This window comes from Sciurus carolinensis, chromosome 12 (assembly GCF_902686445.1).
Source record: "Sciurus carolinensis chromosome 12, mSciCar1.2, whole genome shotgun sequence".
Lineage (NCBI taxonomy): Eukaryota > Metazoa > Chordata > Mammalia > Rodentia > Sciuridae > Sciurus > Sciurus carolinensis.
In genome coordinates, this window is record NC_062224.1 from 63,037,307 (window position 1) to 63,052,767 (window position 15,461).

At 37.3% G+C, this 15,461-nt stretch overlaps 1 protein-coding gene across 3 annotated transcripts; it reads right to left on the reverse strand.

Moving 5' to 3' along the window:
* Nucleotides 1-43: 43 nt before the first annotated feature.
* Nucleotides 44-15,457, reverse strand: LOC124961047 (transport and Golgi organization protein 1 homolog). Of its 3 annotated transcripts, XM_047519772.1 has the most exons (13): nucleotides 15,129-15,268; nucleotides 14,211-14,342; nucleotides 10,623-10,644; nucleotides 9,954-10,065; nucleotides 8,851-8,906; nucleotides 8,672-8,762; nucleotides 8,361-8,568; nucleotides 4,142-4,243; nucleotides 3,075-3,110; nucleotides 2,786-2,886; nucleotides 2,481-2,618; nucleotides 1,585-1,802; nucleotides 44-101 (listed from the first exon to the last, which is right to left on the reverse strand). In XM_047519772.1, the coding sequence occupies exons 2-12, from the start codon at nucleotides 14,321-14,323 to the stop codon at nucleotides 1,672-1,674; spliced, it is 1,110 nt and encodes a 369-aa protein (XP_047375728.1). In that variant the 5' UTR covers nucleotides 14,324-14,342; nucleotides 15,129-15,268; the 3' UTR covers nucleotides 44-101; nucleotides 1,585-1,671. The 3 variants fall into 3 exon arrangements, with proteins under 3 accessions (XP_047375728.1, XP_047375730.1, XP_047375729.1); XM_047519774.1 differs by lacking the exons at nucleotides 44-101; nucleotides 2,481-2,618 and adding an exon at nucleotides 3,225-3,285 and having other exon boundaries at nucleotides 1,665-1,802; nucleotides 8,361-8,499; nucleotides 15,129-15,457; XM_047519773.1 differs by lacking the exons at nucleotides 44-101; nucleotides 2,481-2,618 and adding an exon at nucleotides 3,225-3,285 and having other exon boundaries at nucleotides 1,665-1,802.
* Between the last annotated feature and the right edge of the window lie 4 nt (nucleotides 15,458-15,461).

Below are 15,461 nucleotides of genomic sequence, written 5' to 3' on the forward strand. Positions count from 1 at the left end.
GAGTCCAAACAGCTCACCACGCAGCTCCTCCTCAGGCAGTCGCCCTGGAGCACCAATGGTTGCTCCGAGTCCAAGCGCTGTAATCCCAGTGTTTCCAGAGGCTGAGAGGATCACAAATTCAAGGACAGCTTCAGCAATTTAGCAAGATCCTAAATCTTGCTCAGATGTAACTGATGTAACTCAGTGGTAAAGAACCTTAGATTTCAATCCCTAGAATAATCTCTCTCTCTCTCTCTCTCTCTCTCTCTCTCTCTCAACAGGTGATTTCTGACCAGTACGTCATGCTCTATACACTACAGGCGATTTCAAAGGGAGCCCCTCTCCCACCACAGCTCTTTCATCACAATAGCTCAAGACTTACATATTAAGAAGGTACAGAACAGATGGAAAATCCATTCTCTATGCATCTAATAAAGCTATTATTCAGAGTATCTTCGGCAAGCCTTTCATATATCATTCAAATTCCCAGAACTTTTAGTGTCTTATTTTAACTAAGTGGGAACTGAGGCAAATTTGCTGAAGGTCTCAGTGCATGTAAAAGGCCTGGCTGGAACTCAATCCCAGGTTTGCCTCTAAGCTATGCTCTTCTCCCCTCTACTCTTCTCTATCAAAGGGTCTCTACTCTCTTTAAAGTCTTCAACTGAGAAGGGGTTTGGGGTCTTATCTAAGGTGCCCTTAGATAAAAAGATTTCTCAAAAAATGTATATTCCTGGTATAGAATACAAGAACTCACAAGTATTTTCCAACACGATACTGTATACACAAATTAGAAAGACAAATCTTTCATATTTACTTTCATTTATGGTACACCGTATGAGATAATGACTATTTCCTATGAGAAGTGGGTTGGAAACTAAGCAATTAAATTTTTATTTTAATACAGAGGAGCAGAAGACCTACCAGACATAATAGCTACACAAGTTACTAAAGAATGCACTCATGTGAACAAATGAGTCTATTGCTTGGGACTGGCTCAACAGGTCATTTCACATGATCATTATTCACTGAAACACTATTTCACTTCCAGAAAATCTGTTACCCATCTAATTTAAATCACTCAAAATCAGGTTTGCCTCCTACTGTACAAATGGAGGAATTCCTAAACACCATAATCCCAAGGATAATAATGATGAATTATGTAATGTATAATGAATTTACTTTGCCTTAGAACATTCAACACCAAGTACAATGTGAAGTTGGAGTGATGACTTTTCACATTCTGAGGTTAATGATGGTTACACACACTTCAGCAACACTCCCAACTTAAGGAGAAAAGTACATTCAGTACTACATGCAGTTTAAGGCAAACAAGGTCAATTTTATGCTCCTCATATCCTTCCCAGAAATACACAGAACCCCATTCAGTCCTCAACCTCTAAGTACTTACAGCTATTGGATGCTCAGCCAAAGAAGTAACAGTGGGAACTGAGGGGGCCTCGAGTTCATGGGGAATGGTTTGCTTTTCAAAAAACAAATGCGGTAGCACAAATAGAACACAAACAGGGATGATGTAAAGAGCAAGTGCTGTAGGAAAGCTAATGTTCCCTGCATGACCTCATGATTCACAATGCCTGCAGAGCTTACCTTGCCCTCATCCATCACCTTGGTTGTAGAAGAGCTCCTGGAGCTGCTGTTCACAGGAGCTGGACCACGTCCCAGGTCTGTTTGAAGTCAGAGAATGAATTTAGAATCACTCCAATGCGAAAAGAATAAATATCCTGCATCCACAATCCTAGAGGCAAAGCGTTTCCCAGATGCTTCAGAAGACCATCGAGGATGAGGAAAAGGTCCATCCATTGACCCTTGGGAAAGAAAGAACAGAGCCCTTGTATGTATTTTGCAGAAGAAAGAAGCCAATTGTGGGTCAGGGTTCAGCAATAACTAGAAAGCAACATTAAAAACTGGTTGCCCAATACATAAGTCACGATTTATGCAGAGACTTAAGTAAGTAAAAACAGAAATGCCTTGGATTGAAAGACCAGCAGGAAGCCCTGCACATTAAAAGTGCTGGTGCTGAACTTCAAGCTATAGACTTGAAGTATGTAGGCTTCTTTTCTTCAGTCTGTATAACCTGACTTCCAACTTACCAATACTATAGACATATTTAAAATTGGAAATAAGACTCAGTATTTCACATTATTATAATGACAATAGAAATATACACGCTGCATAGAGTTTTAAGGCTACTTTTAGAATATTTGAAAAAGGAATACCACAGAGAGTTAATTTAAAGATAAAGGCTTACACTTCACAGTGTAAAATTATAAAGAAAAACAAATAATACAGGGACCTCCAGGAAAAAAAAGTTTTCTATTCTATAGCAGATTTTACAGCACACTATTTATCCAATAAGACAAAATAAGGAATCTTCTTCTATATATGTACAGGCCCACATTCTATAATGTTTTCAATAGAATACTCAAAATGGGGGAAAAAAACCCTTGAAACAGTTTATTGCAAATCAACATGTGAATGCTCACCAAATTCACTTCTACCCATATCTCTTCCATTCAGAGTAGCAGAGACAGGTCCCCCAGCTGGCTCTGCTGTCAGTGGAGGGGAACGTTCTCCAGCACTCACAGGATACGGGCCAAAAGACCCATTCTTCCTCAGTGGACCTAAGGACAACAATGCCTTGTTCCCACTTAAAAGCAGCCTTTACACTGCCTGCCCTTTAGCAAGTCATTCAGATTGTTTCATAACCTTTACACACAGAAATAAAAAGTAATTTACATACATTCTGCACCAAGAAATAGTCTACCTCCCCTTAAAAAGTGTCCCCTACCTCTCCGGGGAGGGTTTTGTGTATTTGGTCTTCCCGCCATTGGTTTTAGAATCACAGGTTCATCTTGCCGCATTGCCATCTTTTGGGTCATTTCCAATAATCTTGAATAATGAGAATGAATGGACTTAAATGTGAAACAGCAATCTACTCCTTCTTAGATACCATCTAGCATAGTCTTAAAACACTATAAAACATACAGGAAGGTATCAAATTCACATTAGAGAAAGAAATATTCAAAGTCAGTTGTGTAGGCTATACACAAAATAAGAAAAGGGGGAAAAAGTCTTACCCAGTTATCATGAGCTTTCTTCTCATGAGTGGCAATCTGAAAAAGACAACACATTAAAAAAAAATGTTTAGGGACTCATTATACTAGCCTATAATGGTCTGTATTAGATATCAAAAAATTCTGCAACTACACAACAGTATTAATCACTACCTGATTCTTAAATGAGCACTCTGCTTTCTGTATTTCTTCCTCCATTTCTTCAATTCTCCGCCTAAAAATTATACTTGGTTTTATTAGTCAAAACAATTGAATAAAGTCTGAAACTATCTGACCATGTTCCCTTTACTGTCAGCTATACTTTTAAAGACTTCATCATACATAAAAAACACACTTTATCTAGTTATACCAATCATGTGAGATCAAAATTAACATTACACTCGGGTGCAATGACACACCACGTAATCCCAGTGACTTGGGAGACTGAGGCAGGAGGAACACAAGTTTGAGGCCAGCCTCAGCAATTTAGTGACAATCTATGCAACTTAGACCCTGTCTCAAAGTAAAGGAAGGTCTGGGGATATAGCTCAGTGGTAAAGCATCCCTGAGGTCCAATCCCCATGATCAATCAATCAATCAGTCAACAAAACTTAATACTATCTATTTGCTTTCTACCTTAACTGCGAGAGATTCTGAATTGATAAATTATAATTTCCTTAACTGTTCATCAATGTGCTCTCAAATAATTTTGCTACACATATCTTCTTCCTTAAAACTTTTCTTTTTTAAAATTATATCCATAGACGATTTCACAGCTCTATCAAATGGCACATTAATGGTTTTAAAACATCGCATAGCAAACTGCTTTCTTAAAGAATTACTCCAACATACAAAACCCTCAGAACTGCTTGCATGAACTAAGTTCCCTTATGGTCTTGCCAGCATTTGGGTATAAGTCAATTTTTGTTAACATTTTTCATTTCTTCAATTGAAATTTATTTTTCTTCTGTGTGAACTGAATGTATTCATATCCTCTCATTACTTATACTTCTGTGCTCTTTTCTTCTACATCATGTCAAATCAGATTCAAAAGAAAGCTAACACTAGAGTTCATTAGACATTGAACTCACTTGTAAGTTTTAACTTCCTGTGCAGCCAAAACTGCCTTTTCATCTGCAGCTGACAGCCACTTTGCTCTTTCTTGTCTCTCATACTCTTCTTGACTCAGTTTCCTGAAAATAAAACCAATATTCAAGTCAAACTTTCTCTTTTCCCCTAGCAGTGTGTATGACTGCTCTATTCAAATGCCACTTCCCACCCTTCTCTAAAATGCTGAGGATTATAAAATAGGAAGGAAGTCAAACCTGCAATTTAGGAAATCAAAACTGGCAAATCACTTACATTTTCTAACTTCTGCTCTTAATTCTCTAATTACCAGTAAATAAAACAAATGTAAAAATAATATGTGCCCCAAGGGAAAGTCTCCTACGCTCAAGATGATGAAAACTCACTTTACTTCTAAGAGGAAAGTCAGGACTGATCAACCTAACACAAACATATCAGGATAAAGCAGGGGAGAATTCTTTGTCCATTTCTGCCATGACTAAGTACATCTTTGTCATGCAGAAATTTGTTTCCCAATCCAAGACTGCTACCCAGATAGAGTCTGTCAGAGAAAAAGCTTTTCTGAACATGTCTTCTAACCATACAATTAACCACAGATCATTTTCACACTTTAGACACCAATTTCAAAAGAAGTGTGATGAAGCAAAAAGGCAAATCTGAGTTCTGACAATGTCTACCAACCACAAAAAGAATCCAAACTGACCCATGATCAGGATATTATCTACTGACAACAAGTTTTAACACTGATCATGAAAATCAAGACATTCATCTACTATAACAAAGGTAGACACATTTAACAGTTTAAAAAATACTTTCTGCTATCCTTGCACTGCTTTAGCCATAGTTCCAATTCAAAAGATAAGTAACTTGAAACTTAATTTTCCATGAATGAGAAGGAAAATTAGAAGAACTGGAGTAATCAAATAGGAAAGGGGGTTATGTAGTCTTATATAACTGCTCATTTAATTCTTCAGCAAATATTTTGAGTGTCTGTAATATACTAGTTACCTTGTAAAAGGCTAAAGAAGAAAGAAGCTCACTGTTTAAGGTATAAATGATGACTCGGCTGGGATTGTGGCTCAGTGCTAAAGCGCTTGCCTAGCATGTGTGAGGTACTGGACTCGATTGTCAGCACCACATATAGAGAAATGAATAAATTAAAGGTCCGCCGACATTTTAAAGGGAAACAAATATAAATGATGACTAAAGGAATAGAATAACTTCCCCCTGACTCTGCCTTAAGAAGGAATGTGGAAAAAACTGAGTCTTGAGGAAGAGGAGAGACAATTTTGTTTCCAATGATCAATGAACTAGCCTGAGAGCACTAAGAACAATCAAACCACATTGAGAAGAATACATAGAATGTGTTTGAAGGGATCAGAGTTGATAAGGCAGGGAAGATATGTGTATGTGGCCAAGATTCATTAGAAAAAGGAATCTCAGACACACAAGTAAGGCTGGCATTAAGGAATCACTGTGACTTTACATAGGCTGGGAAGTAAAGTCAAGATTATGAATTTCATCAAAGGAATAGAAACTCCAAAACTAAAATAGTTGGATGTGGTGACCTACCTATAATCCCAAATACTCGGGAGGCAGAGACAGAAAGATCAGATTGAAGATAGCTTAGAAAACACACTGAAACCCTGTCCCTTATGACAAGAGCAAGGAAGCAGGGAACATAGCCAATGGTAGAGCACACGCTCAACGTTCTGGTTTGAGCTTGTGATACCCACAAAAAACACAAAAACCTGAAAAAGGTTGGGGTTGTGGTTCAGTGCTACAGTGCTTGCCTCACACATGCGGGACACTGGGTTTCATCCTCAACACTACATGAAATAAATAAACAAAATCAAGGTATTATGTCCATCTACAACTGCAACAGTAGTTTTTCAAAAACCTGAAATACAGTAACTGAAATTAGTAACTCATTAATGAATGATTTTAGAAGCAGACTTGAGAAGTAAAGTAAATTGTAGCACTTTTAACTAGGTCAGAAGTAAATATCCAGAAAGAAGCAAATTCAGAATGTAGGAGGCAGGGGAAATCAACTTCTAACATCTTTTACTGAAATTAGAAGAGAGAATGAGGTAAAATTAACATTTAGAAAAAAGACCCCAAAATTCAAGAGATGGTTAGTAGCCCTGAGTCGCATAAATGCAAGAGGTAAGGGGGTGTGGGGAGGACTACACCTAGGCACTCCCTGATACAACTGTTCAAAAGCCAGAGAGAAATGACTACAGGAACTAGGGCAGGGATTAGACATTTGACAAAGGAAACAACAATGATAATGGACTCCTTAAAGAAAAATTTTAAAACACAAGATAATTAATTGGCTATCTTGAAAGTGCTAAACTAAGTAACAGTCAAAATTCAACAACCAGAAGAAAGATCCTTTAAAAATGGAAACTGGTTTTAACTCTAAGCAGGAAGATTAGAATGTCCACCTATTATAATACAGATTATAAAAGTAGCAATATTTAATGGATAAAAATGTTATTCTCTGTTTATCCTTATACTACACTCTGATACACTCATCAAACCTATCACTAAAGGACAATGTTCAAACAGAAAGAAAGTAATTTCAAAGGAGAGACCAACAATGTAGAATGAAGAACTACAGAAACTATAAATATGCGTATAAACTGAATGAATGGTGAATGAATGTCTTGTGGAGTTTGCAGTATATGAAGTACTCACATCCATTACCACAACAGTATCTAATCTAATCCAGAAGCTACTTAAAGCACAGAAATAAATAAATCTTTTAATCTATGTTGGGTTTCTATGAAGTTCAGGATATACAGCATGGCCTTTAAATTACAAGAAGATGAATATAACAATCTGTGATTACACCAAGTTTACACAGGGGATGAGGAAAATAATTAAAATATTTAAACTATTCAAAATATACAAGAAAGAAAAAACAGGTCATGAAATAGAAAGCTAATTCTTCAAAATTTCAGACACATATTGACACGCATGGACTAGTATTTTAGAAATTCCGCTCAAGCGGTTGTAAAGAAAATTAATCAGAATTTTAAAGAAGGTATAAAAAGATGCAGGATGAAGACAGGTGATTAGTTAGGTAGTAACAGAAAAGATGACCCAGGCATGAGCTAACAGTGCCTGGGGATGAGTAACAAGAGTACAAACCACAGAGCAGGACTGAATGGATCTTGCAGGAATTGAAGAAAAGAGTGCTACATTTGACTGCATCACAAAGAAAATCAACTGCCATTTAGGTCATTCAGATTACTAGTAGGGGCAGAGAAAAAAGGTGTTCTTTAAAAAAAAAAAACAAGTGATAAAACAAGAAATGTTTCTCTGAAGCCGGCCAAGCATTTAGAACAAAATTTTGAGATTCTAAACAGGTTGCTTCGAGAGAAAGAATTAGAAAAGTTAAGGGTAAAGTTTCAATGTTTAATAGCATTACGCAGTAGAAGTCAAAAATATCTGAAAAGAGTTAGGTCTGTAAGGTCTGTCTTTGCGTCACAAGACAAAGACTGCTATATATATGACGAAGAATAAAATATAGTACCAAATACAAAATCTGACACAAACAACCTATTATTAGAGAATTCAAATATTTTTGTGGATAAAAACTTCAAATGTACTGCCAAATTATATCTTTCCAAGAAAACTAGCTCAGTGACATGTATATTTCAGAAGATTAATATATAAATAAATACTAAAAATGAGCACTTCTGTAATCAGAACTGCTAAGGTCCTCATCACAGTTCAATTGTTCAGTGTGAACAGCTGAGATATTCGAGTCCAAAACTTACTTCAATAATACCTTCCATAAGTAAATTTTATTCCTTTTAGAAGTTTTCAGTCTGAAAAATGCCATCCAAATCACTCAGGATTTTAAAGGTCAACAGTTAGAGATATAAGTTCAAAACATATTAGAATTACATGACTGATCACAATGAAAGGAAACTGAAATAATGGTGGGATCGCAGGAAGCATCTGGATCTTCAAAAGACAGGTATTTCCACATCAGTAACTGTTAGTACCAGTTAGCCACTCCCGCTTCATATGAATCTGACAATCGGTTAGATGGAAAAAAGAATGCGAGTAATGGCACACAAACCACAAAGGGAAAAAAAACAAATCTCTATTAATTGCAACTGGAAGAAACTGTAAATATTCTTTCAAAAAGATAAAATCATCTGTATGAGGTCACAGACTGATAGCAATAACAAACAATGAAAACCTTACCTGTGCAGAGCCATCTCCTCCTGCTGGTACAGTTCATTTAAAATGTCCACTTTCTGACTCAGAGTTTTGCACTCATCTTGCAGCCCAGCTTTAGCGGATTGGAGTGAATTGCAGTCATCTTCTAATTTCTTTATTTGGTCTGTTAAAAGATAAAACGACTGATCTCTATATGTGTACGAGGACTTGAGAACTTGTTTGAGGGGCAGTCCTGAGAAAAATGAGAAGCAAGAGAGTAAAAAGTCATTCTTTATCTTTCTATAAGATTTTGGACTTCCCAGCATCTGGCAATTTCATCTCCAGGAAGAACCCACCTTCTAGGTTACACTTTGCAGACATCGAGGCTCTTAGCTTCAGTTGTAACAGTTTTAGATCCTCTTCAACTACTGATATTGCAGTTTGCGTCTAAAAATTACAGGAGAGAGACATACTCTTAAAAGTGAGGCACAGGAAGCATTCATAGGCACAATGGGACTCTCACAAAGAACTATACACTAGAGACGTCCATCAGCTGCTTAATTCGAGTTTTCACCTTCGCACTCTGGTCACCTGAAAAACAAAAGATGTTAACTGCTTTTCATTTCCTTGCTTTTTAACTCTATATTCTCCCAACATCCCAAACTCAACAATGACCACGTTCAAACACTGAAAGGAAAAAAATGAATTGAAAGATTGAACTGAGTAAATTCATTGACTCAAGAGAACTGCAAGCTTAGATTTAAGATAAAAAAATGAATTCCTAGTTTGTGCAATAAAAATGTGATCTGTGCTACTCTTATAAGATAAAAGCCTTTCTTCTCGCACATATCTGTCTCCACCTGCACAAGTAAGTGTCTTATTTAGAAAGATTCAGGAGCTGAAGAAATAGGGAAGGGGTGGGGGGAAGGGGAAAAATAACAGAATGAAACAACCAACATCACCCTATGTAAATTTATGATTACACAAATGGTATGCCTTTACTCTATGTACAAACAGAGAAACAACATGTATCTCATTTGTTTACAATAAAAAAAAAAAGAAAGAAAGATTCAATCCTCTAGTTTATCCTTGAATCTACCAACAGGTGTGGTGTAAAACACTCTATGCAAGCTATATCCAACTTGGGAAAGAATATCTAGAAATATTTTCCACATCAGTAAACACTGCTACCCCTCCCTCTAGCTTCCTTATAGCCTCTAGCCTCTGTTCTCACAGCCTTAGTTTAAGGCTCCAAATACCTCACTACTCTTAAAACTGCCATGGGCCTTAAAACCACAGAGACAAAATCAAATATCACCTGCATAAAGTTGAGAAACAAGTGTCTCTTACTGTACAATGTTCAATACTCAGAGGTTGAAGACATGACTGTTGCTCTGTACTGTATTTACCTAGTTCTCAATGGGAACTTCACATGTCTATTCTTCACATACCTATTGCTACACTACACCCCAGCAACCCACCTCTGCCAATGCAACAGACGTTTCTATAGATCCAGGAAGAATCACCTACACTTCTGCACAGAGCTTAAGAAGAAATTCAGTCAGCTGAGAAGTGGCATCTGTCTACTTAAAGACAGGAAAGCAAACAAGAATTCAACCTCCCTGAGACCAATCTTACCTCCTACTTCTCCATTGGCTAGTTCATCTGACTCACCTCCTCCTTCATTTTGACCCTCACATTCTGATTCAAGCTCTATCCGATTCAGCTGTGTAATATAATTAGTCAAAGCCTAGAAAAGAAGTAAAAGGTTGGAAGAGTCTCTCAATTTTAATTAGGAAGCTTTCAGGAAAATGTTGCAGTTTGATATTCCTCACTTTTTTTTCCCCTTTTTTTCCCCTCACTTCTTAAAACACTTTCTTTTCAGAAAATTGAATCATTTCTAATTTGTGTAAATTTTTGGCAAAGAAAAACAAAATGAAAGCATACTGACTCACATTACCATTCTTTATCTACTCGAATCAATGACTGAATGTGTGATTAAACCTTAGCACAAAATACTGTTCAAATGTACTACATCTGCATTACATCAATATTCAAAGTGAATATGCCCCAATTTAAAACTAATCATCTTCTTCCCACAATTTGTTCTTTCTCATCTCTTATCTCAGTTGGTACCATGAACATCTACTCTATTATCCAAGCTAGCAATCTAGGAATAGTAAAATTTTTAGGAGTTAAAAAAATAATAAACATCAACAATCACTATCTACTTCTAACATATATAAAACACATCAAACACAAATACAAAGGGTTACTACAAGTTACAGAAGAAGGCTGAAAATTTACCTTGATATACTGTTTCTTTGACCTAAAAGAGAGAGAAATAAAGATTAAATTTGATGTCTTGCATCTGCTTAAAAGAAACAGAATCAAAACCAAATGAGAATATACTAACTGTCTGGTTATGGATTAAAAAATAAGTAAAGGAGAACAAGCATTTCATTAGCCTCTGTCATACAAAAATACTAAGGTATGTATCTTATGCTACAGTGAATATATATCTATTCCAATCTTACTACTTGAGAACTTTTTTTTCAATTTTGCAAATTTAATAATATACACAGTAATTTCTTTGCAGAAAGGTAATGAGGTATATGTAGTAGGCAATGCACCAAATGATCATGACTTGTTTATAAAACAACCACAATGAACATTTCTTGAATAAGCTAGAATAAAGTAGAAAAACAAGTTCTATTGATGTTCCTGAAAATTCCCTTGAATCTGAAGTGAAGGATGCCAAAGTTTAATATTTTCCAAAAGGGCTCTGGTAACTAAGCATTTCAAAAGATAGAGACCACAACTCCCTTTTCAATAAGAGAAGTTGTCCAAGTCCCCCAAAAACATTACATCTGAAGAGACTTTATTAAATAATTTTAATCCTGGAACTAAGATGTTAATTGCTCACAAACTATTTCTCATACTTTAGATATTTATATATAAATACAAACTTAAAGTTGGCAATATAGATAAAATATGCATTGGATGATATAGACAAGGGGAAAAATGAAAGATTTGTAAGTCATGTTATCAGTACTGTTGACCAAGTACCTCTACTTCTCTAAAGTAGAGGTAGGATTGTTCTTCCCTGCACTCTTTTGGTTAGGTGGGTTCCTCAAGATGTGAGCAACAGTGCTGTGCCTTAATTGCTGGTAGAAACTCCAAGAGTTCACACTTGTTTTGCCATGGAAACCAGCATGCTCTTCTGTCAGCCTAGGTCCATATTTGCCTTGATTCTTCTACTTCTTCCTGGCAGGAATGTGGAAGCCAAGTCAGAGGTTGGGCGGCCAGCTTGAAACAGTGTGACAACAGGGTGAGCTGGACAGCCAGATCCAGAGAAAACCTTCAGCCTTTGGTCCTCCTCTAAATTCTAATGTAATGGTAGGAGAAAAGGAGAGAGCGCTCCGCCCGAGCTCCTTGTCGCCTTGGGCGTCTCGCCGCTCACCACCTCAGCCTGGTGCCCACTCCTCAGGCCCCGGCCGGGGCACTCGGGGATGCAGCGCCCGGCGGGCTCGGCAGGCACCCGCACCCAGGGCACGCTCCCCGCGACCGCGCGCCGAGAACTTACCTTTAATAATAGAAATGGCTACTATTTTCAGAAAAGTACACTAATGCTTCACTTACTCAAAATTGTTTATTTGACAATTGTAAACAGCCAGGATAAAGTCTAGGAACAATGACTGTTCAAAGAACTCTGAGGAAACAAAATTAAAGATATACCAGTTGTTTATTTTCTTCGATGTCGAAGGACATTTATTTTATTCATCTCTTTACATGTGGTGCTGAGAATCGAACCAGTGCCTCGCACATGCTAACCAAGTGCTTCTACCACTGAGCCACAAACCCACCACCGACATGTGCCGCTTTCACCCACCAAAAAACATCTTAGAACTCCAATTTCAATTTGGCTATTGGCTGAATTTAGAAATAATCTAAGAGGCTACATCACCTATTTCTGAAAAACACTAAAAATAGTGGTAAGAAATCTTTAAAAAAAAAAAAAAAAGATTGCTAGAAGAAAATACGCAGGCAACAAGAGAAATGACAGTTAACTTCTTCTGGAAAGAGCAAAACCTGAACCATTTCCCAAAGACGGCAATGAACTGTCACATAATAAAACCTAAGCAATCATTCTTTTAAAACTTCACTAATTTCTTTGTAAATTAGCATATATTTCTCTTTGTCAATGTTATAAATGGTGATGGGATACTCAGATGTATCCACAGATCATCCATGGTATCTTGGTAATACTGTAGACCCTAAAATACCACTTAGAATGATCTTGTTATAGGAAAATACATTCAGAAAACTCCAACATAGAAAGAAATGGACATTTCTCTAATGTCATAGCCTTACTAAACAGAGAATACGTTTTCACCCAAAATGACAGCAGGGGAAAATGGGAAGTAGCAAAAAGCAGGTATCTAAGGCAGGGACCAAAACTCCAAAGTCAAATGCTGAGACTTGAGGAGCAGCAGCTAAGACCCAGATCCTACCTAACCTAGTGAAAATAGAAACAGGTGCCAGGGTTCTTGAAAGAACCAAGAGAGAAATAGAAAACATTTTCATTTTTCCCTTTTCTCTTTACCTTTCTATCCTCCTTTTTCCTTTTAGCTGAGAACCAGTTCAATGAGATTAGAAAAGTCCTCAGAGGAATCCATGCAAAGGATTCTTCTTTTTAAGAAGGCATTTCTTTTTAAGTGCTTTTATACTCAATTGTACAAGGAGAGGAAACTTGTATTAACAATGGAATGTCCGAAATGATCAAGTAATCAGAAAAGGAATACTAAGATTTGGAAAGATTTGCGGCCAATGTTTCTGGCCACTTTAACTGTTGAGTTTCCACTGAAGGCTTTTTATGCAAAGTTCACTTACCTAAAATAATTTTCCTCCGATTATGTAAAGTAAGTATCAAGCACAATGACCTACAGTACAAACCTACTTATATTTAAGCATATATACATGTATATATACACATACATATATGTACACATACACACATATATAGACAAATTCTGCTCAGAAAAAAAAAAAGACTAAGGAACAAAAAATTTAATAATATGTCTCTGGACAACATATAATCTATACTTCCAAATAAAAAGCTATTTCCTTAACATATGATTGAATGACAAAATCTGGGAAATGCATATATAAAAGACTGAAAAATTACCTCATCTCCTATTTATCATTTTGCTATATTCCTCTGCAGTATTTTTTTCTTGTGTATGTGTTTATATAACATACAGTTCATCAACATTTAAATATTAGTTTCTGCTTTTTTCTACTTCACATTAAATTGTGAGCATTTTCTGTGCCTCAAATCTTTGAAATATATAAAGCTGCCTACTATTCCATTATACAAACATATGAGAACTTAAAAAGACCCCTGTAATGGAATAAGTTGTGCTAAGTTTTCAATCTAATACACAGTTACACTGAAAAACCTTACTGAGAGTCTTTAAAGCATAGGTATTTCTTTAGGATATACTACTAGACATATTATGCTACATAAAAGGATATTTATATAACCTATCCCATCTTATCTCACTTGAAGACTTCTGACACATATGAAACTACTGGTCAGAATGGCTGTAAGAATTACCAGTTCTTCCCACTGCACCTACCTAATTCTTAATCTTTAGGTTTTGATACAAGGATCTTATAAATTGAGTTTTCTCCTCAAGAATTTTCAAGTTATCTTGTTTTCTTAAGTCTTTACCAACACAAAGATTACACTAAATTATTTTATAAAGTGAGTGTGACTTCAACCACTAATTGATGTTTGTTTAAGTTAGTAAACTGGAAAGGGGAGGGGCAGTGACTACAGAATACCCCATGCATTTATGTGCTAAGGTAGAAGGAAGTTAATTTACTCACAACAAGAACAGTTCTCCCGAAGAAAATGGCAAATGAAACAAATCCCAAGAAGACAGTGAGAAGTTCAGGCTTCCACGGCAGTCCATAAAAATCAGGCCCAGGCTGAACACCATTGGGCAATGTGGCAACTAGCTGAAATAGACAAGTCAGAAGCAATGAGAAAACTTACATTCATAACAAAACAGTCACAAAGAATCATCATGGCAGTTCCAAAACCACCACCATCATCTGAAAAGTACCTCCTCAACATTCTCCAATAGCTTCTTCGAGAGACAGGATCCTGGCAGAGTCATATTTCTTGTTTGCCCGCAGTGTTTAAATACTTTACATTGAGCATCTATTTCCATTTGGAATAGGCCCTGCCGACATCATATTGTCTAACACCTGGCTAGAATCCCTCTGTACGATACTTCTCTCATAGATAACCCAGTCTTTATGAGTAAAAAAAATTACTGTAAGACAAAAACTTAAGTATATGATAAAACTAATTAATTTTATGGCTACAAATAAAACCACAAGGATAATGAATAATACAAATAACCAACTATTTCTCTAAGGTTTTAAATCATATTTCCATTCTACCCATATAAACAAAGACAAATGACAAGTAATGCCAGACAACTCTAGAAAACTGGCTTAGATAAACTACTCTGAACCTAACTTCCTTCTATGAAAGTCCATGTCTAACTCTAAATGTGCGCTCAAAGCGAGCCTATCAAACACCAGCCTTCGCTCCTCTACTCCACACCGCCCTCCTCAAGTGTCCAGAGGACTCTCATTCTGGCCCCACCTCCCAACAGTCTCCAGAGGGACAAGACCTATGGTGACATCTGCTGCATTTGGGAACCTAGCGAGGGGCTTGCCACCTCTCAGTACTGCGTGACAAAGTGCAATGAGGAGAGCGTCCAGTGCACTCACCGGCTCGCTTAGCAATACAGCTCGGTGCTGCCTTCCCGGGACTGACACGCTCCATTTCCCCGTCGCCGTCAGTCAGTGCAGCCACTCCGCTCACCACTCAGCCACCCACCGGTCACAGCGGTGTCCCTCCCTAGGAGGGCTGCGTAGAGCACCGTCAGGGGTCCCCGGGAGAAGCGGCGACAGAAGGCACGGTGGCAGGTACTGAGTCCATTGTGCACGGACAGCTGAGCGGAGACCATGCTTCCCTGCTGAACGGCACAGGACTCAGACCTCTTCCGCCGTTTCCTACTTGCGCAGGATGCAGCACCGGGGCGGGTACTGGGAATGACCCTC